The sequence below is a fragment of the Nyctibius grandis genome, chromosome 5 (assembly GCF_013368605.1).
Source record: "Nyctibius grandis isolate bNycGra1 chromosome 5, bNycGra1.pri, whole genome shotgun sequence".
Lineage (NCBI taxonomy): Eukaryota > Metazoa > Chordata > Aves > Nyctibiiformes > Nyctibiidae > Nyctibius > Nyctibius grandis.
The window spans coordinates 56,519,163-56,542,885 of record NC_090662.1 but is presented as its reverse complement, the minus strand read 5'-3'; the positions used below and the strand labels follow the sequence as shown (position 1 = coordinate 56,542,885).

Below are 23,723 nucleotides of genomic sequence, written 5' to 3'. Positions count from 1 at the left end.
TGCGATTTATAAAGCGGGAAATATTGTTAATGATGTAAATGGAAGGCAGATTAAAATTTATTTTAGTTTTTCTCATCTGTGCCATTGTACTACCAGTGAAAACAAAGGTGAGTCACAGAAGAAAAATGCTGAATGCATACAGCACTTGAAAGGAAAAAGCATCACAGCTCCAATGGAAACAGTGCAGTAGTTTTCTCACCTGCTTCACTGGAGGTGTTATTGCAGTTGCTTGTGGCTTAAGAGGTTGCTGGCTTTTCAGTTTCTGTGCCTGTTCTTGTTCTTTAGCTAACTTTTGCTTCTCTTCAAGTGTAAGTGATGCCTTTAAAAGGGAAAGTACCGACACTAAGTTGCACAGAATGGTTATTCTTACAATGATATTTTTATTTCATAAATAGCACTATCGTTTCAATAACATGGTAGAACAATACATATTATTTATACAAAAGAGAAAGTGGATAAGCACAAAATCTATTGTAATATTTATCATATTGCTAAAAAGTACTTAAAGCAAATAAATACAATATTGAAAGTAGTATAATGAGAAATTTGGGCAGATCTCAAATAAAGAGGTATCACAACTAAACCATTTCATCTTTGTCTTCTTAATGTTGGGCATAAGAAAAAAGTGTTCTTCACAGTTTTTATTTTTACATGGTTACCAAATGGCACTTGATATAGAACTGCAACTGACCAGGGAGCTGGAAAGGGAATTTTATTTTAAGATTGCTTCAGAGGCTTTTCAGGATTTTAACTCTACTTTTGCTAATAATGAAGGATAAAATCATAAAATCATTCCCTCTTAGTCTAAAATTAGTGAGAGGGTTCATATAACTAGAAATGGAAATTATAAAATGTATAGATTCTGGGGGGCCATTTACATAATTAATAGCATGAAAAGAACTTTACAATAGTTTATGCTTATGTTTAATATGCTATGTCATGTCATGTCATGCTTTGTCTTTCCTTCTTGTATTTATCCCCATATTGACTATTCATTTTCACTTAACTTTGAATTGTACAGTAATGCTAGTCTCTGCTACTGCATGAAATTCTACATTTTATCTTCATCTCTGTAATTTTATCATAAAGTTGACTATTTTGATTTTCCTATCTAAATCCACTGCTGAAGCTTCAGTTTCATTGAAATCTATAATTAAGGAGAAACAAAATGACCAAAGATTTATAATCCTAATTGTTGCCTACTTTGTACAAAGGTATTTTCAAGGAAAGGCTTTCACAGAAATTCAAGGATATGATTTGAACATTTTTCAGTGGACCTTCACGTGTGACTATGTATGGTGGTGTGCTATACAAAAGCAGTTAAGTTTTTCTTTTAAAGCTTTAAATATGGTAAATATTTACACATACTCTTTTTATGTAACCATATCAGCCTTGTATTAGACAAATGGATGTAACAGAATCCCAAAACAAAGTAAAACACACCTTTCTCTGTTTTGATGACATCTCATTCTCATTATTATCAGATCCACTAGTTAGAAGGTCAGTTCCACTAGTATTAAATACCTTGTCAATCTGTTTAAGTTCAAAGAAACAAAATTTAGTTATTTGAAATGTTGTAATTTAAAGTAACATTAAATACAAAGTAATTTTAAATTTCAAATTTCTATATGTAACGTAATAAAATATTGTCACTTACCTGATTACATGTACTACTAGATCTTGCCTCTTCAGACACACTCATTTGGTTAGCTATATCCAAAGATCTATATAGTGCAGAGTATACATATTACAAAAAGATAACTTTGCAGTCACATCCACAACACTAATTCAGCAATGCAGATTATTCTTCTGCATTTAAACAATAAAAAAAATTGCATTATGAGAGCACTGCCATTTTTATAGAATGCCCGTAGGAGACTGAAAAATGTTAATATTCTAAATTGTAAAGGTTTCCTAATGATCATTTCACATGCTCTTAGTTCCTCCTTTTGAATGAGGTGACACAGACGTCAGGTAGCCCAAGTTAATTTGTCTCAGAAATCTCAACTCATATCAGACTCCATAAAATAGCTCTAAATACCTTTAAATATCACAGCCTTCTAGAAGGCTGCAATGTTTATGTTTCTACGTTTCTCCAGTATGGTTTATGTTCTCAACAACTACAAAAACGCAACTTAGCATACAGAAACAAGACGTAAACTGTACTAGTGGAGCTCAGTATGAACTTTTACATTTAATGAATTAAAAATTATTGACGTAAAATAATAAAATGTGACCAAACTGCATAAAAGTAAAGGATTTTACTCTATAAAACCACTAACATCACAATATTATCATCTTTCTAGGACTAATAGATCTTCTGACAACTGTGCTTATTTGAGGTAATTCTCAACAACTGAACTAAGAATTACCTAGATATTTATTGCTATGGCTAGAGTTTTCTCACGTTTGCTAAAAAATTAACTGAAATTTATCTCTGCTCACTTGTTCCTTCTCTAATACAAACATAAACAAGCACTTACTTCTGTTGCTCTTGCATGACATGAAGTTGTTCAAGTTTTGTTTTATGCTCTGCCTCCAATCTATTAAGCATATCTTTTATAACACAAATAAAAGAATTGAACTGGAAAAGAAATATACAAGAAGTTTGGGTTTTGCAGTGATGGAATTCAGACATGTATAACTTAAAAGGTAATACCTCATTAAAACTTACAATATGCAATGTTAGATAAACTGAAGATTTTTAAACAATTTACAAACCACCTTCACTATCTCGCATTAGATACCCAACTACAAGCACAGTGTATACAGAAACAGGGAAAAATATATATCACTAAAGAAAAAAAAAAAAGTGGGGCAATGCAGACAAAAACCCCACGGATCAGTATTACCAGATCCATTTTTAAAAAAAAAATCCTATTAGGTATTCCATTTCCTAATATTTCACAGCAACATGATGGTACTTCTACATTTTCTGCAACATTTACAAACAAAAGAAAGGGAAGAAACATTAAGATTGTACTTCAGCTTTTAATTTGAATTGTAATTATGTTAGTAGCTAACTGTTTTTGCAGGATATTTGGAAGGTGATAGTATTCCTCTTGAATTTTATACTAGATTAGTTAAATCCACTGAAAAGTAACAGGCTTTAAACATGCAAACAGAGTAATACTGGAAGGGTTTTTGGTTTTGTTTTTACAACAGACATAGACATACAGTAATGTATGAATTTTTCCTCTGACAACAGTTTAAATTTTTTCTCTGCCAATTATCAAGTAAAAGCATGCAAAACATCATGTTCCTACCTGATTGAGATTAAGATTGTTCTCAATACTAAGAGGAATCAGATGGGGCAATACTTTTCCTGCAAGCTGTTCTTTGGTAATTCCTAACTTCTTATGAGTAAATGTGCATTTGTAGATACCTGACATACAACATCAAAATAGCAAAAATTGTTATGTTTAGTAAACAACGTGAACAAGTAGCACACACAAATATGTATTGATCATCTGAATGTACATTGGCTCTGTGTGGAAGCAGGGACAAACATGATCAAGAGAACCATAAAAGCTAAGTACTCATCCACAACAGAAACATACGATAGCAAGAGACTTTGCTAAAGTTCAGAACAAGAGGAGGTCCAAAGTAATATTTTGCAGCTATGAAACCTGATATTAGTCAATGTATTGTTCTGGACAACTATCTGAGAATATGCATCTTTGAACAGATCACGAGCAACTGAGTTATCATGAACTGACAAACTGCCGCTGAGAAATTCAGCTGCATTAACTAAGGATGTGTTCTCTCCTGGCACACTAAAGTGGCTAGGAGTAACAATCACATTGGTCTCTGCATTTTACAAAGACTCTTACCTAGAAGTTTTGGGGCTGTGTTACATAGGATCAGAAATCATGCATAGTCTGTATCTGTTCTAAAATCACTGAAAAAAGAATACTGACAGGCACAAGGGATCCAGTGTTAAGCCTACAAGCTTCTGTAGTGTTTCTGACAGAAGTATTCCTCTGCTTAAATAGTTCACCTCTGGAGGTAAGCACTGAACATACTAATGTAAAAGAAGCAGCTTTCCTCACTTTCTATGGTTAGTATTAGAACAGAGCTGTCACCTGGCCAAATAAGATATCACATACAAGATGGAAGGTATTATGATCCTGGAAAAAAGGACAGCCCAAGTATATAAAACTAATTTCAGCCCATCATTTCCAAACTAGGGTTCACTTATCCACTCTGAATAGAATTCAGGCGTAATACAACTAAAGTAATAGATACACTGTCCATCATTCTCAGACAGCAAATACAAGTCAAAGCTGCAAGGATTAAGGGAAACAGGCAGCTTTAAATCAGCACAGATAGATGCTCTCTTGCTGATTTTGAGCAAATCAAAATAATGCTGCCATCATGTATTAATACAGTGTTTAATGAGGGCTGTTGCCGGTACAGCTCAACTGTTACAAATGGTCTTCTGTCTACTACTTTCTTGTCAGTAAGAGAAATGGTCACTGTCTTCCAGACTTGGCCGTGCAGTCACACCTCTTTCTTGGCAGTGACTCTGGTCATCTGGTCTCCTTGAGCCCATTCAAGTTGATAAAATCACACATCCTGAGTTAGGCAAACACCAGAGTGGCACTAGGAAAGCACAACTGGGAGTGAGGCCTCCCCTTCCAGAACTAACAGGCCATTAGGTTTTGTTAGCTGTTTTGTGAAACCTCACCCAGACTATGCTCCACTTCAGTGCAAAGGCAGCCATGTTTGCTTAAATGTCCAACAAAATGAGTCTAACAAAATCTGCAGCGAAGAGCAGTAGATTTGTAGACAATCATTTATAGCATCTGACATGCAAGAGTGTTAAGAGAAGGCAACAGTAACCTCTTAAAAGCTCCAGCAGCATCTGAAAGAAGACAGATCATGTACTCTTCTGAGGAAAACAGCTTCTCTGGCTGTGTGGACCATACAGTCCATGAGAGTGTCATAGCCCAAGAACTGCAATGAGTACTCAGAACTGCACTGGGCCTTGAAGACTACAAATATATGTACTACTGTTCGGACATACCAGCAATACACAAGATAACCGAACAGTGGCATACTTAAGAACCAGAGACAGGACTAGTTTTTAATAGTTATTTTAACGATACACTATGTAAACATTATCAATGATAATATCGAAAGCTCTCAGATTTACAACATGAAAGCACAAAAGAGGAGAAAGTTGAAAATATGAATTACCTAAAATTCCCATTAGCGCTGCAGGTTCCTTGGATGGAATTTGTTGTAGAAAAGGTAAAATATCATCAAGCACAAACCATTTATCCAAGTATTCCAAAATCTTGCCTAAGCACACTAGTGAGTTTACCCGGACCTGTTAAGTATGACAAGATTAAACAAACTCTTTACTATATTTTTGCCTAAGAAAAAAAAAAAAAAAACAGTTTCAGGTGCTGCTGAAACTAAGACCTTCGTATCTGAAAATTCAAGACAAGTTAAAAAAACCCTTTTGTGTCATGAAAGGAAAATATATATAGTTACATACTGCTCACAAAACCTTGGTGTTTCTGCAGGACAAACACTGTTATTCTGGAACACACTTCAACAATTTTTACAGTATTGTTAACAACACTAAGTTGCTAATAACTTTAAAAATTGTTAGACTCAAAAAGTAAACTGTGCTTTTGTATTTGTAAAAAGTGAAAAAAAAAATCTCAAAAAGAAATCAAGGCACACTGATGGGCTTTTCTTTAAAGACACAACAGCAGAAAAGCCAAAGTAATAAAAGGTAACAACATTTTCTGAGGACTGAGAAAGAGATAAAATTATTAGGATACTTACAGCAAGAGAAGAAGTCTGCAAACATGCATTTTTAATTCTTGGAATTAATGAATTTTTCATTGATGGGTAATCTATTAAATTGGCAAACGTGGGAATTATGTTTAGGCAAAGCTCCTATAAAAAAATGCACATAAGTTTAAAAAGAAACATGTATGTTTATTATAAAATTAGCACTAATATTACTGAAGATCAAAAATAGTTTAAAATGTCTTCTTAAGTTTTTCTTTTAAGGAAATATTTAAGGAAATATCATGTTCAACTAAGCTAACCTTAATCTATCAGACTTACTTAAAAATAACTGGAATAATAAATGCAGACAGAACCCTGAGAAATAGATTTCAAAAAGAGTATTCATAAATCTATAATAAAATATTTGGATAGCAAGAATATCTTGCATTTTCACAAAACACCTTTATATAAAAAACAACTTTTATTACATCAAACTGCAACATTTTCCTACATAAATGAAGCAAATCTAAATGAGTACTATCAACAACACTGCAGCAGCTCAATGATAGGCTGAAAGATAAAAGAGCACATAAAGATTAAACATACTTAAGCAACAGAGAAATAAAAATACCTAATTTCAGCCCCATCTCAAAATATAAGAGACAGCAATATTAAGTATAGGTTGCAAGTAAATATCTGAGCAACCAAACTACTGATGCAGAAAAATCTCAAGCCTATTTAGAAAGAAAAACCCTTCTCCATAATACTGCAAAAGTTTTGCAAAGGTGAAAGTCACATCTGATTATCCAAATCCTTCTTTGAGAAATATTTTCTTTGTTTATCTCCCCTTCCCACTCTCAAATAACTTTGGCTAACTGGAAGTTAATTCCAGTGGAAGAATGATTTCCAAAAAAAAGAACTTTAGAAAGGCAGAGAAAGCATAAAGAGAAACATTAAAATATGGATACATAAAAATGTCACCAGAAGGTATGTCAATATGATTTTATAGCAAATCAGGTCTTCCAGGGTAACTGTCAGCACACATGTTCTTACCAGTGGGACCTCAGAACAAGCCACCTCTCACTGACTGGTAAGAGCATGCATGCCTGCATAGTTTCTGTGGCACAGGCAATGCTTTATAAACGCACATCCTACTTTTTGCTATGGTGGCTAGTCAGAATTTAGGACAACAGCATTAGAACAACAATCAAATGGTGCTCCCTGGAAAATCAGGGAACTAAATTTTATCTTACTCAAACAAATCTTCTTTAATAAAAAATTCATCTTTTTCAACATTCAGGAATATTACACAGCTTTATCATTTTTTTCAAGTAAACAAACACAGGGGTACACAAAAAGCTGGGACATCAGCTTAAAGAAAAGAGAAAAAAATTGTTTTAAATAAAGGCTGCAATTACTATACCTGGATCTGAATTGAAGGTGCTTCCAAGGCTCTATAAACCATTGGTAGAACACTGTTCTTTATTTCATCTGGTGGAGTTTTGGTTAGAAGCAAGTCCATTTTTTGCAGGAAGATCAACAAGATCTATTAAAAGAATGACAATTCAGAAGCCAAAAGTTTTAACTCCAGAAACATATACTTACAATTTAAAGTGTGTTGTATCATATCATAAAAACTTCAGAAGTTTTCTTGTAACTCAGTAAATGTGTTCACTTACCATGTTGCTTGCCTGAAGGCATGGAAGACAAAAAACACTTTGACATATTATTGCATTTTAAAAACAGCAAATATAAATCAAACAAAATATGCGTGTTCTAGACTAATCCTCTGAAATAAGAAATCATAATGGCTAAGGAGGGAGTTCTTGTTTCTATTTACAACATGGTCTTTTGTTAAAATCCACCCACAGAAAATCTTTATACACACATCACTATTGAAAAAGCTAAACTTTCAAAAAACTGTGACAGAAATGCTGTCAAAGCATTTGCCACAACTCCCCATATAAATGCTGCATTCCACCTGTATCTAGAATCAAAATAGGGACACAATGAAAAGAATATTACAGCTATTGTATGGACACAAAATACCTTTATTCTATTTCACATGGAAATTATATATAATAAAACAAAAAATCCCAAACAAAAAAATTTCACATCACGTTAACCTCAAAAGTAACACTAGAATAGCACATTTACACAGTGGGATTCACCTTGCTTAGACTTAGACATCTAAAAGTTAGCTGCTATTCTAAATTACTCATCCAGGCTCAGTCTCCAAGAGAGAGCTACATAACTCATAGGACTCATGTCTCATCTCAGATAGGTGAGGCAACACGCTACAGGTGACACTGACTATCCATTGATATCTAAACTCCTTTTAAAAAATAGGTTAGACTAGATGGATAAATTGTAGTGAATGGTATCACGTTCATAATAAAAAGACAAGTATTTCATAGGAGGAAAGATTTCATTTTTTAAGTCTAAAAATATGTAGCAATCAGTGCTTGTATGTCAAACAAACAGAAGCATCAAAGTGTAGAAATACAAGCATACCAAGACCACATGTAAGTTTTCCCTTTCATTTGCTTCCTTTACAGGGAAGAAAACTAATTCTTTTAAACTGCAGTTAATATCCGCTTTCTTTTTGTATATTTATAATTACCTAAACTGTACACACGTACACACAGACTCATTCATTCATTCCATGAACACTGATTCAGACGCAATATCCCCAAATTTGGAAGAATTAAGGTGAGATGGATCAGATCAGTTTTAAAGTTAGATTTTATAATTATTCTTGAATAAAGAATTTTTATTTGTCCTAAGCTTGACTTTTTGAAACATCCATGTGCTCATAACATTGTTCTCTTGTCTAGCAACCCTGTAATACTGTGGCATGACAGTTTCTGTGTTAGCTAAATGTGTATTTTTGGAGAAGAATCGTTAGATTGATTTTGCAAATTTGAAAAGGACATGAACGAAACCTGTTATTTAACTAGAAAACATTCTTTGAAATAAGATCCAGATGTCTAAACATGTATCAGCCTGCTTTTAATTTAAACATTGTACTATATAGTCATTTAGATTTCACAGAAGCAGTTCAGCTGTTTTCCACTGGCTGTCAACGCTTTTCAACTAAGACAACATAAAGCTGTATTGGTTTTGCTATCTCTCTCTACCTGTCTTTAACTTGAACGTAATTCACGCTGTTCCAATGAACCACTTTTATTTTTAGCTTTATAAGATCATATTTGATACTTTTTATCCATTTAAGTAGAAACTAAGATGTTATAGTCACAGATTCAAACACACCATCTAATAAGCAAGCACCAGCAGTTGCACTCTAAACAATAATGCTAAAGGTGTGCTTCATTCATTAATACAGAGCCCAGTACTTGTCAGGGTACACTCTGGTGAAATGAAATATAATATGACTTTACAGCACGTCACATGCTAACTTCACATGGATTCCCCTAGATAAAAATCAAGGGTTTGTCTACACTGTGAAGCCACGTCAGAGTAAGCTAGGATGACAATTTACAGCATACCAGTTACTCCATGCTAACTCCAAGAGTACGATGAGAATGAGTAGTTTAACTAAATATTCCATTTTCATATTATAAATTCCGTCACACAAAGACACAGTGAACACTGGGTAACAATTTCTTCATACTGAATTACAGGAGCCTCCCTATGATACATTCACTTCCTAACTCAAGTACCCTACAAAAGCCAAGCAACAGGCCTCATACATATCTAAAACATCTTGAGAGAGCATCTGGAAGAAACACTGACACATTCTCTGTCCACGCCTCTCCACGAGTTACAAACACACAGGAACTGGACGTTTTTGTCTTGCACAGTCAGACCTGGAATTCTGTCCTCTGTCACTTTGAACCTTTTTTTTTTTTCCCCGAATTTCTGGTATATTAACTTTGAAAACCTGTCCTAGATTACTTAAACAAACTTTGCCATACTAAAAAGACTATAGAAATAATAGTAGAATAAGCCATCTAGTACTTAGTGTACATTAAAAAAGTCAACATAAGAATTTAACATACGGTAACTAGAAAGCTATAGAAAAACTTTGCAAAGCTCTCTCTTTATGAGCTGATCCAAAGTCTGTATTTTGCTTCCCTCATTTCTCAAGAAATAAAACAGCTTTTGTGCCCATTATATTCTAGATATAACTTTTGAGATAAACTTTTTGCGGCGAGGATTGTCTCACAAATCTGATGTTAAAGGTAGCAAAACACAATGTTACCTTTTAGGATGAAACAGCACAAACAAGATGTTCAGTGGCTTTCAGTGGGTTAAATGTTTAATTTTTTCAAGACAACAACAATGCTAACATAAAGCCCCAGTGTACCCAAAGTAAAGAACATTAAGTAGTTCTGATTTTCTGATGTATTCTCAGTTACACAATTGTCCCCCCTTCCCAGTATAATGACAGTTCTCTGATCCAGTTTTCTGAAACCCAGAAATAAATGGTCTACTTGTTCATTCCTATGTTTATCTTGCCCCTTAAGTGCTCTGCAGAGAAATAACAGCATCCAGCAGTAAAACAAGGTGAGCTAGAAGGAACGCGTTAGCTGCCTTTTACCTGTGGAGGCACAATGCCTAACTTTGTGACAGAAATCTCAGGAATCATCATGCACATAGTATTGACAAAAGGACGCAACGAGAATACAGTATTCTCATTACAGTAATGAGAAAGTCTTACTACTTTTATGCACGTAAACAACAGGAAAAAGCATATTTTACTTACACAATAGATTTGCCAAATAAAATGAAACAAATTTCACAAATATGTGCACATCCCTCAAATAAACACTATTTTATTATCATCAATAAACAGCACTTTTAAGAGAGTGTCAAAGTTACAACTTTTCCACCCCACAATCCCAGTGTCAGCTATCTGGACACAAGAAAAAAAAAATCATAGGTTCAGCTACTGGTAGAATATGTGCAAATATTGTGCTGTACAACCTTGCACAGATTGGCTAGATAAGTGATAAAATGTTTACAAATACACCTTCTACAACTAACCAAAACCAAGAACTGAGTGGTAAATTATATGTTTCCTTTTTGCTAATCTAATCTCATCTATAAATGCAAATACACCCTCAGAAAACCCATCTAAAAAAGCAGGGGTAGAGGCTTTGTGAATTCCCTGGAAAAAATCTATTTCGTATGTATCAAGACTGACTGCTTGGATAACTACAGAGCAGGATGGGCAATCTGTGTGAAGCTGGAAAGGGAAACAGAAGAATTAGTCATTTTTCAGGGAAAAAAACACCAAAGAGAAAAAGTGTAATCTGAACAATATTAACATACCTGGATTGGTTCTTGCTGCTTAAAAACAGGACCAAGATCAGGCAGAATGAGCCTGATATATTCTTCTTTGGTGCATTCCTCAGCAATCAGAAGAACATTAGGCAAGACAAAGGGTACCATATCAGGATTCACAAATTCAGAAGTCAAGCAAGGCAAAATTCGCTGAATTATAACACGCTAAAAGAAAAGAAACAAAAGCATGCATTACATTGTACCGCATTGCAGTAAGACACTATTGTGCCAGCTCAACAGCTTTTGTATTAACCTGATATTTACAAAAAAGCAGACAGACAATTTTCAATTTTGAATTTTTATTTTTACAGTGGAATCTAGATAATTTACACTGTGCTACTTTGCTTACTTTTCTCTTCTTGCACTCAAAACATAACTGGAGACTATAAAAACTGTGAAGGTCAACAAAAAGCAATTAAATGTACAGAAAATAGGACTTTCGGTCACATACGTGAATTATGAAAACCTTATTCTACATGCTTTCTCAAAAAAGACCCTAAAAAGACCCTTAAAAAAGATCCTATTACCTCCCCCTGCCCCCCTCCCCAAATAATTAGTTTTTCAGTACCCCGTCACTCACTGAACAAAACCATAATCCTACTATACCTCCCTGTAAAACTCCAGGTACATTCCCAAATGGGATTCTGCTGACAAAATACACTGTGGATGTTTACTGTAAAGTTAGACATCCTTAAATGCTTTTAAAGTCAATAAAGAGAAATATACAGTTCAAGGGCACAGTCCCTTTCCTCCTAAAATACACTTTCAAGACAGAAAAAAAAAATGAATGCCCTAAAGATGATTCGGTCAGTCAGTGGCTGTCTAAAGTTAGGTGAAATACATCCTATCTATTTCCAAATTCAAAGCATCAACGATTTCTGATTAAAGGAAAAAAATTACTAAATTAAAAAGAAGACAGTATTAAACATGAAGTCTGAATTTTGCACTGTGTAGTTCAAAACATAATTAAAATTAAAGAAATTTAATGCAATGGTTGAGAAGCTCAGCTATTCTATTATGTATTAAACGAATACTATTTTTCTATCACATATGCATTATGCCTTATATAAATCAAAGAATACCACAAAAGGAAAAAGAGTCAGTCTAGACATAATGTCTAACACTGCTAGCACAAGAAAGCACTTAGTCTGTTGAGGGAAGGAAGCTTTGCATCATTCAACATCATTAAAGTACTGCCTTGCTATGAAAAAACCTGAAGCAATCTTACTGGGAGAAAAGGTGGCACGATGACTTCAAAGAGCTATGATAGCATCTGGAAACAAAGGGAAAGCCTTGTAAGCAGAGAGAAGACAATTCCCTTTCAAAGTGGGTGAACTACTAGAGGACACACAAATGATGTCTTCCTTACACACACTGATAGCACAATTTGCCATTTTTTGTTTAAAGAATTATTGATAGCTGAGGGGTATTCCCACACCAATTATCTTCTAATCTCCCCTTCTTTCCTACTACTCTATTCTGACAGTCTCATGGCAGTCTATCACGGTACAATGCTACACAAAGTCCAGCATTCCCAGATTCAGAATGTTAATAGATGTTCACATATGTTTAAACTCACTATTTCAAGAGATCATACAGACATACCTTAGGTAGTTTTGGCAGAACCTTTGGTAGCCCTTTAAAAAACTGTGATTTCTGAAGGTTATCCCTTTGAAATAATGAATCAAAATACTGAAGCGTCATTGCTCCTACATCATCGAAGAATGGTATCTAAAAATAAGATTAAAAGCTTGTTATCCTCAGGGAGACAGCATGGACACTGTTACAAAGATTCCATGATATAATAATCTATTTACTTCCTCAATGCACTATAGCAAACCTTCACAATGGTGTGCCTGCAACTAACAATTAGAAAAGTACATTTTTACATACTAAGTAGTAGTAAAACAGAAAAAGGTTGATTATTAAGACAGAATTTTCCTAACATTTTAAAGAAACCCATGCATGGTATGTGTATCTAAGTTAACTTATTGTATATGAAATAATGTTTTGTCTACAAAAAATGGAATGAAGAGTAAAAACCTTGATTAAAAGCTCTCCTAGGAATAATTATGCTACTTAATATTACAACAAAGGATTACCGACTGGGCCATCCAGATCTGGCTACCACCCTGGAAACTTAAAATGAATCAACAAGCATTTATATGCAATAAATGTGTAATTACATAAATTACATAAATTTCTCTCCAATGTTCAGACTCAATTGCAAATCCTGTCCACTGTAATTTTTCACATGATCTCCCATGTTTGCATTACTTCAGCAAAGAGGGCATTAGACCAGGTTTATAAAGATGGCACCAAAAAAATACCAGGGTGTTTCATCAACCAGCCATTGTATATCATATTAATACTGATAGAGCTGCTTCATCATTAATGAAAGACTGATAAAAATGCATGATGATAACAAGATTGTATATAAAAAACCATCCCCAAATATTCAGCTTTCAGTTCGCAGATAAACAAAAGGAGTAGAAGAGTGTCTATCCCAAACCTATACAGACTGGAATGAAAAATTCTGCATTCAAAAACTTGCGTGGGTAAGATTCTTCTTTCCTGCTAGCTCTCAGTTTTAGGGAGGGATATATCAAACTTCAAGGGCTCACAACAGTTAAAGACAAAGCACGGTCTTCTCAGACTATTTAGAAATTTATTTTCAGTTGAAAAATTTGTGCAAAAAGAAAGGATATAAAAACATCTAAAGCAGCTCTGCTGTAAGGCAGAAAGAGAAGCTGATAGGAGCAGGGCAAGCTCTGTTTTAGCTCGTGCCATGCTGGCCATAACAAATTGCTTTTAGAACTACAACTCCAATATCTCTACCCTACAATCCAGTCTGCAGGGCAGATGCTGTAAAACAGACTCAACATCTTTATAAAACCATACTGCTTAATACAACCATTTACAGATTTGTTTGTTGTAGTCCTTCAGACAAGTGAGTTGATACCTGAGTAATATTTGCCCATTTCCTCAATTCCCATCTTTCAGCATATATGTTGGCAGAACTACTACCTGTTCCCCCTCCCTTCTTCACTCACTATTTCTTCCAACTGTTAAGACATTGCATACACTCTTTTTATATGACAGGAAAAGAAGACAATTGTTTAGCTAAGCAAATCTATAAGCAGGAACTTGAAAGGCTCTCAGGTATGAAAAAATACGGTATAAGACAAAGGAAGAATCATGCTTTTAAGTTCTACTTTCAGATAGGAAAATGGAGGAAAAGTTTGTCAAATTAAAACTTAAATTATCCTAGTTGCAATTAATTTTTGCTTTATTACGGTAAGCAAGCTACAAGTATATTTTAAGCTATTCTTCTGCATATTTAAGAACACAACAAAACTCATAAGCCAAAAGTTAATCCTTACATTTATTGCCCCAACACAGTTTTAAACACTGAATTGTATAAAAACATAGAAAATACTTGCAACTGCATTGGAAAGCAACAAAGTAGTGTTGCATTGAATGACTATTCTAAATTCTGTCTCAGCACCCACTTCCTCCATATTAATAAAAGTCAGCATAAGGATAACTTTTGGCATCAACTAACATCATTACTTCCAAAATAGTTAAAAAATATTTAACATTTCAACTAAAATGAGTAACAGGAAAACACTTTAAAATAGCTCTATTGTTTCTACAAACAAAACACTATTTTCCCTCTTTCCTATGGCTACTGTATTTTCCATGAACTGACCTTAGTCATTTGATCTGCATCTGGTCTGACTGCTGGAGCTACGTTTAAGAGTAGCTTTACATGTTCACGCACCTCTTCTGGTATATTCTGAAGAGTACTGGAGCTTAAACGGCTCAGCTGTGTAATTAATTTAAGCACACACACCATGAAGTCAGAAAGTCCTGAATATAACTGTTTCCAATATACAACAGGACTATACTTTGTCCTCTTGATAGTTTCTCTGCCCACACCTTTGAAGTCCCCCCCTTCTCCCCTTTTGTAACCCATTTACTTCTGATCTCTCATAGTTGTCGTACTGTCTCCCAACAGCCTACCTGCTTCAGGTTACATTCCCCTGTTTCCAACTCCTCGTTGTGTTCAGGTTATTGGAGAACACAAACCCAGCATTTTTAAATAGGTACATGTTATTATCTGAGATGTTGTCTACACACATTAAAATACAGTACACACAATTAAGGCAATGGGCACCCAAAGAAGTTATGACAAAGGAAACTTGCATATGAATGTACATTATATCAGCTGATCCAGGTAACTGTCTTCTGTTAATATTCATAGTCCACAAAGAATTTGAAATAGCTGATAACTAAGTGGATAACAACTGCAATGTCGAGTGATCAAAACACTCTAAACTCAGCCATCTTCAAGGGTCCAACATAGGTTATTCACTACCTTGTGTTTCACACTGTTCACCCCAACAGGTAAAGTACTTATTCCACAAGACCAGTGTTCAACAGGTTTACAGAGAAATCAGGTGAAAAATGAAATTTGTAGTTTATAAAGTTGGTACATGTAACCTTCTCTACACATATTTTGCTAGGATTCTTTTTTCTTGTTATAAAGATAGGATGCAAGGTACCATTATCGGACTGTTTATGTTGGAGCACTGGTATTGTGTTCTAACTATTTAAATCTATTTTAAAACAGTAACTTTTCAAATATGAAAATCAATTAATAATAGTCACAAATAGAACAAATACCTGATCCAGCTGTCTACTAAAGCTTTTATAAATATCCTGCTTGTTGACCTCAAAAATCGGTTTCCCTTTATTAAACACTGCATACATAACAGCTCCTAGAGAGTACATATCACTGGCTGTCTCACAGCTCACAGAGAGAATATATTCTGGTGCCAGATACTCAGGATTTGGAAGACACAAGGATGGCAAGTTTGGATCCCATTCCTTACAATGGAATTTTGGCTACAAGAGAAGTAAAAGAAAGTACATTTATTAGGTATTTTTAAAGAACATATTAAATAAGAAACTTGAGCAGCAAAAAATAATTAATCCACTCAAATTCAATTATGAATGAAACAGAAACAGAGCAAGGCAAAACCATTAAAAATCTGTTTCTGTAACTTAGAGTGATTAGCTGATGCAGTTAAGTCTGAATATTAGAATTGTGAAGTATAATGTAAAATCAAAGCACTAGTGTAAAAGGCAACATGAGCTATGATGGAAATTCATTTTACAACATAGCAACCAGGTATTGAATGGATGCAACAGACTAAATTAGGTAGCTTTGCATGTCATCCAACATGCAGGCGAGCAGAAGCAGGACAGGCTTCAGCCTCTGTCTGAAACTATCACTAGTCTATTTTGACTCCACTGAGCCAACTCAGGTTCTTTTTCTGTGATGATCAAAGACCTGTGCCACATGCTCAAACTTCTTGCCAACAAAATATAGAGGTGAATATTAAATAAATGATTCTGTACTGAAATGCAAGGTCATGAAATTGGTTTCAAACAAAGATCTGAATTTGAAATTTAATGATGATAAATATAAAGATCTATTACCTCCTGTTCAGACGGATTTGTTGACTGGATACAAAAATCGAAGCCCATAATTTTCCACGCTCCACTCTTATTCAAAATTATATTTTCAGGAGTAATATTTCCATGGACCATTTTCACACTGCTGTGCAAAAATGACAAGCCTTCAGAAACCTGTTAATCAAAGATTATTATTTCAGGTTAAATATTTCCCCAAACATCCTGTAAGACATTTACAAAAATTCTGTTCCTGTGGTCATGGTTAAATTGGTAACTTAACTAAGAAATAATTTTTCACCACTATTTTGGGCTATGTCTTAAAAATTATGTATGAAGGAAATTAAACACTGATGTGTAATCAGCAGATGAGATTATGAGATTACTAATGCCAATCAACTATCACAGCATAAGAACAAAAATGCTTTTCAAAGTTCATAGAATCATAGAATGGTTTGGATTGAAAGGGACCTTAAAGATCATCTAGTCCAACCCCCCTGCCATGGGCAGGGACACCTTTCCACTAGACCAGGTTGCTCAAAGCCCCATCCAACCTGGCCTTGAACACTGCCAGGGAGGGGGCAGCCACAGCTTCTCTGGGCAACCTGTTCCTGTGTCTCACCACCCTCACGGTAAAGAATTTCTTCCTAATATCTAATCTAAATCTACCCTCTTTCAGTGTAAAACCATTCCCCGTCATCCTATCACTACACGCCCTTGTAAAAAGTCCCTCTCCCACTTTCCTGTAGGCCCCCTTCAGGTACTGGAAGGCTGCTATAAGGTCTCCCTGGAGCCTTCTCTTCTCCAGGCTGAACAACCCCAACTCTCTCAGCCTCTCTTCATAGGAGAGGTGCATAGGAGAGACAGCTGTAGCACAGACATTTATATGGAAAATAAAAATTCATTTGATTTCATATTTTCCATGTCAGAATAAGCAAAAACAGTAGCAACTTAGAGCCTCCAGTGTTCTTCCTCTCTTATACTTACAGGGATCAGGGCACTATCATCTCTCACTTCCCAATTATTTGATTTACTATAGGCAGACAAAACTTTGGCAGTTTACAAACTTTATAGAATAATCATTAATACTAAAAGCACAAGAAAACTATAAGGACAATATGTGTCATACCTGAAGCAAACCATATTTGGTCTCCACATCATAAAGTTTGTATTCTTTAATGTCAGATGGTAAAGGAGAAGGTAGGTTGTCCCAGCTGCCAAGAGCATTAGCTAAACTTGCACAGACTGGTTCTGTACAAAATGCCAAGCAATCCCTATGGAGGAAATACATAAAAACATTTCCTGTAAATAAATGTAATAGATCTCTTGACTGCGATTAAAGAATCATACAAACATATTACACATTACCAGAGCACTTCGTTCTACCTAAAAACATGTTATATTTCAGGTTTTGTATCCTTGTAAGTAATATTATACTAGAGAGAAATACATAAATATCTGAAGTATTCAAAAATATTAGAATCCAGAAATAATCTTATTTTATTCTCTAATATTCACATATATTACTAATGATGCACACAATGCTTCATAAAAAGTTTTAACAAAACAATGCTTTCCTTGTCTTGATCCAGAAAAATCAAACAAATAACTCTTACTATTATTAAAACTTGTAAAATCAGGTTTTAGCTGTCCCTAAAACTGACATGTCCCTGACTGAAGCAATACTTAATGTGGTCAGACAATGACCAGAAAAAAAATTAGTAAAACGTAAGGTAGCACCTGAATATTCTTTTATTTTGCATATGAACAGAAAAGAGGTGCATACACAAATATGCTTGTTGTATGAACTGCAGTTTGAATGTGAAATGACTGTTTTCTAAATTATTTTATCTATTGTTTTCTTCATGAAAAAACTACAGGTCCTGTTTATGCATTTTTGTGTCAATGGTGTTTGAAAAACACACATGAAGCACACTTCTGCACATGAAGTGAACTGGTTGTAACACTGTGCTTCAAAATTTCAAATTTCTAAGTCCTGATAACAATGTACGCCTCAGTTTCACAAACTTCTAACACAGACAGAGTCATTCTTTACATCCGCATTCTTCATACTGGTCTGCACAGCACTGGAGGCCCTGGACAGTCACTGCACCTCACTTCTTAATGGTTTTAAGTTTTCTTTGGAGAAAGCATTATACAGATGGTAGCACACATACCTGGTTTAAGGATGAGTAATTCATGAGAACACTAAATACTGCATCGGTATGAACACAGAAAACTGAGACTGAGTAACAATAATAAAGATATATTTTTGAATAAAAAGTTATAGGCAAAAAGACAGAAAACTAACTTTTTGTTCATCAAAAATACCACAGAAGACACAATGCCTGAGCATGAATCTATCATATAGTTTTTATGTATCTCAATAACTTACAAGCTTTCTCTTTGAAGTAATAAGGCTGATAAAACATGCAAATCTCTTATTACCCATCCAGATTTCATTTTTACTTTAGTTTTATCTACTGCCTTTCTGAAGGAAAAACAACTGAAAATTAAAATACATTGAATCCTAAGTGTCAGTCAACCTGACAGAACTTCTTTGCTTGCTTTTCTCCCTACCATTCTGTTAACATCCCTTTCATGTTTCTGTTAACACAGCTAGGGCTATAAAACTTGTTTCTGTAGTAATCACAAGGAAGAATCAGAGCACAGAAAGACGAAGCCCTTCATTTTCAATCTGACTTCAGCTTTACCATAGTGCTTATACATTTAATCACAGCTAAGGCACAGATGATAGAAAATACCGAGGGAACAGTTACTCAGTGGTTGTCATAACATAAACCCTCTGATTGCTGTTGTTTTGAGGGAATAAAAAGATGGCTGTTCATTTTTTACTTTAAGAGCTAATTAAATAAGGACCCAAACCAGAGTAACGGAAGCATGGGGCAAATTTAATTAAAGCAATTGAATATTGCAGAAGCCGACATCTGCCATACAGTGTACCTTCTTTAACAGTTCCCTGAATAACATAAAAATGAAATTCAGAGTAACATAACAAAAAGAAAACAAGTTAAAAATAAAAGTGATGGCCACAAATGCATACGCTTCGGGAAAAACTACAACAGATGGCATGTCTAGTAAATTAAGTATCTGGGACTCTTCACACTACTGATATTTTTAATGGGTAGCAATGACATTATGAGTGAACTTATAATTTGGCTTTTTTATCCCTTTCTCCAATAACAAATTAAATATAGAATAATATTGCTCATTTGTGCTGTTACTGGAATTCAAGACCAGTTGTAAGTAAATATATTGTATTTATATTAAATATTTAGTATAAAGTTATTCATTACATAAATGCATGTAAAAATGTATACACCATAGTATATAGAACATATATTTATATTAAAAGTAATTACATTGAATAGCAATATTTTGGAGTAGAAACATTCTATTAATAGTGGAAAAGCTGCCTACACACTAGGGTCAGAAAGGTATGGCCTTTCTTTCTATATCTACTTCAGCTGTGCAGGTACACCAAGTAGCCCTTTGCCCCACGAAGGAGGAATAAAGGGTGACTTGCAAGCAGTTCAACACAACTGTATGGTACTTTGGAGACACAAATAAAGACCAGGTACAGTCTAGCCAGAAGGAGCCCACGACAGATTTCTTCAAGAATAAGCACTCTGGAAAGACCTGCAACTCTAAAGAAATCTTACAGCATGCTTGCACAAGGTTATACACACAAATATTGTAAGCAAACTTTTCTTTTATGAACCCCCTCCAAAAACTGTTACATCAGTTTCTGGCACAGCAAGCAGTGCTTGCTGGTAGAAACACCAGTAGCTGAGTGTGCTGAGTATGGAGAGAAGAACAACTGAGGCAGAGCATAGGGCATTACTAAAAACTCACAAATGAGAACTGACATAACTGTTAATTTTACTCAAAAGGCTTAAATTCTTCACAAGAACATCATCAAAGCTTTCTTAACACTCCAAGATATGAATCTTAGCGTCTTCTTCTGAAGTGCAGAGTTCAGGGAAAAAATAATTACAGATACAGTTGCTGAGTCAATTGAAATACTGTGAAAATTTTAGGAAGAAGCCTGGGGTATGCTCTGGGATTCACTTGCAGACACTATGACTGAGATGACCCAAGGCCCTTTAGTGTGTAATAGTTTGTTTACCGTTGTAGAGCACCAAGAGCTGTCTTCAATTACCTAATTAATCTTCCTTAGGCTTTTGTGAGGGGCATACTAAATGCTCGGAGCAATGACAGCTTTGAACCCTTGTTAATGCAAAATGTGTTTAGTACTGGAGGAAAGATATATATATATGAATATGCAAGTGTCATTTAATCCAAGAATCGTTCCCAAAGCAGGCACTGCAAAGATGAACAACCATTCCTACAGTATTCTCAAAAATGCAGGTTAACAGATACAATCAAAAATGTAGAAGTTTGAAAGGTAATGTACATGAATCTTTATTAGGCTACCATTTAGAAAAACTGCTTTGGGAAAAAACCTCTAAAACCTTCATGATCTTTCTCAGTAGCATCAGGATCAGCTTTCTGTTTTAACGTGAAACCTTCATTTTATTTGTTTGTTAGGTTTTAGTGTGCTGTTATCACCACAGTTGAATGATAAATCTGTAAGACTAACCCATTATTGTGCATAATGACCAATCTTACATAAATCAAATAAGCACTACAAAAACACACTGAATTTTGTCTCCCTCAGTTGGCATTTGAGGACCTTTTAAACACATATGTGGCCACAACACATACAATTTACCAAAAATTTCCACACTCACATGCACTAAGTACGTACATCTCATAAATGGAACAAATGTATGAAGAACCTTTTGAAAGAAAACTATTTTCAAAAGAGTTCTTTAAAAGTGAAATTAATTGAACTACCAAATTTTCATGCTGTAAGGGTCATGTGTAGCCTTATAGCTGCAACTGGACTAAGATCATGTAATAGATTATTAATTAGATTCACCAGATTCACAACAGAAATGCATCCTACGGATTGGGGGGAAAAAAAAATCTGAGGGTTAGCTGAATACCATTCTCACATGAGTAAATAGAGTAGACTTGAATCTCATCAGCTGTATGTGTTGAATGTTCCAGATATTTTATGTCTGATAACAAAACAATGATTAAAAAAGTTTGTCCTCAACTTTACTACAGCTTACCTGGATTCTTCCAATGGATGTTGAACAGTAAGTAGTCGAGGGTGTCGAAGCCTGGTTAGCTGTTGAACACCTCGTTTTAAAGAATCAATAATTTGATCCTTTTCAAATTTTTGGTACCTGTCTATTAGCTTCTTATCAAAGACAAAAACAGCCACTTCCTAGAAATAAGCAATAAAATTCACTTGGTATATAACATAGCCAAAAAACAAGCCTATACACAATTACATACACATACACATTTTTTGAATCAACAGTACAATCCCACCAATGCAATAAATATTTCAATGTATATATACATATTGTCCTTAATTTGTCCCAGTCATAATCACACAGGTTACTGTATATAACCTCTGGAACATATATTTTAAGAGTTAAGGTACTATTGCTTCTTATCTTACATACAATAATATGTAAATTATGACCACTATCTCCACAGTGCCAAAGCAGCAGATCCACAGGACAGACATCAGATTAATTTCAAGTAGATGAAAGCATTTACATCCAGTATGAACAATTAAAATATTATGAGCATATATGCTTTCATTTGGCATTAAATGTATCAAGTGGTACTTTATTGAACCAGACCTTGTCTCAGCGTTCTGCTCAAAACCAGTACGATCTATATGAAACTAGACATTCATGAAAGACAATTTATAGTCACAGCAATCAATTAATCTGATTAGATCATTCACATGATAAAACATTACAAATTTTTTTTATGCTTAAACATGTGTAAAAAGAAGTCCCAGAAATGTAGTAGATGTTAAAAACAGGGAAAATAGTTCTTCCAATCAACCTCTGCAAATGGAGTGGGAGAAAATTAAGACATTTATATGAAACTTTGAAATTACAGAGTTGGATGTGAAATAAAAAATTAGATTACATCACCTCTTGGAAGCCATTAAAGAGAAATAAATCAAGTGAAGAAAAAAGGAATTAAAAGCTTTATCATGAGACAGAGATGTTCTTATACTCCTACAACAGTGTTATGAATAATAATAAAGGTTAGAAACCAGTAGAAAATAATATGAAAATACAGTTTTCAGTCCCAAGAGGAAGTCTATGCTCTTGTACCGCACATTTTATAACCATTATTCTAACTAAAATCTCACAGGAACAGTTACATTATTGATGTAAAAAAAATACTTCTAGAAACAGGGTATATAAAAAAAGAAATTCAGTCCAATAAACAATATTTTTATATTTTTTAGCTGGTACCTGTTTCATTAAGTCATTAGCAGGTGAACATCTATAACTAACTAAGCTAAGTACACTTTTCCTGCTTCTATCCATACCAGCTCCCTGCTCCAACTCTCAAGTGTGTTGAATCAAACATTAACATTGACACAAGGCAAGGAGGAACCAATGATGGGATGGAAGACACACACTATATCCACTTTTTAAAAAATACACATTTTCCAGTACAAAGTGTGGATGTATTCAGCAGTACGTGACCAATAACAACATTTAAAACTAATTCAGCACTTCTGAAAGCACTTCTGTTTAATGACAAGTCAAAAGAATCAGAAAGTGAATATTTAAATTGGATAGTATGGGACATGAGCTATGGTTTGAATATTTTATGATGGCTATAAATAAGTTCTATTGGTGCTTGCAGAAATCCTTCATGGTTTGTTTGAAGTTTGACAGAACTTTTACATATCCAAAATTAGCTCACATACAAGTATGTAAATGAAACCATAGTATTCTAGGTATGAAAATGATTGCTATCACACTGATTTTGTAGACCTAGTTACTGTGGAGTGTCAAGAATCAAAATATTGTGAGCTGTGTGACTTTGTCTTTAACATAGGTCACATACTTCATTTTCATGTAACATGTCTGATACAAGAAGAAAGCATACAGCCATCTCTGTCTGCTCATGGACACTAAAATGTTAAATGTGTTTTGATATTAAAAATTCCAAATACGGCATTCTGAAATTTAATTCCATAATCAACATTGATTTTTATTTGCAGAATGCCATATCAACACTATAATATCTTAACTCCTGCAAGT

General features: G+C 34.4%; 1 protein-coding gene across 2 annotated transcripts in view; it reads right to left on the bottom strand.

The window, feature by feature from the left end:
• Window positions 1-23,723, bottom strand: part of SCYL2 (SCY1 like pseudokinase 2) — a 41,379-nt gene that overhangs the window by 6,602 nt on the left and 11,054 nt on the right. The window contains exons 3-17 of one of the 2 annotated variants that reach the window (XM_068400610.1): window positions 21,705-21,862; window positions 17,672-17,816; window positions 16,570-16,719; window positions 15,751-15,972; window positions 14,774-14,890; window positions 12,667-12,792; window positions 11,050-11,226; window positions 7,175-7,297; window positions 5,803-5,916; window positions 5,203-5,335; window positions 3,267-3,385; window positions 2,484-2,584; window positions 1,658-1,724; window positions 1,444-1,533; window positions 200-319 (exon numbers count right to left, since the gene is read on the bottom strand). In XM_068400610.1, the coding sequence (XP_068256711.1) occupies window positions 200-319; window positions 1,444-1,533; window positions 1,658-1,724; window positions 2,484-2,584; window positions 3,267-3,385; window positions 5,203-5,335; window positions 5,803-5,916; window positions 7,175-7,297; window positions 11,050-11,226; window positions 12,667-12,792; window positions 14,774-14,890; window positions 15,751-15,972; window positions 16,570-16,719; window positions 17,672-17,816; window positions 21,705-21,862 (1,962 nt within the window). The remainder of the gene's footprint in view (window positions 1-199; window positions 320-1,443; window positions 1,534-1,657; window positions 1,725-2,483; window positions 2,585-3,266; window positions 3,386-5,202; window positions 5,336-5,802; window positions 5,917-7,174; window positions 7,298-11,049; window positions 11,227-12,666; window positions 12,793-14,773; window positions 14,891-15,750; window positions 15,973-16,569; window positions 16,720-17,671; window positions 17,817-21,704; window positions 21,863-23,723) is intronic. The other variant, XM_068400611.1, reaches the window with a different exon arrangement.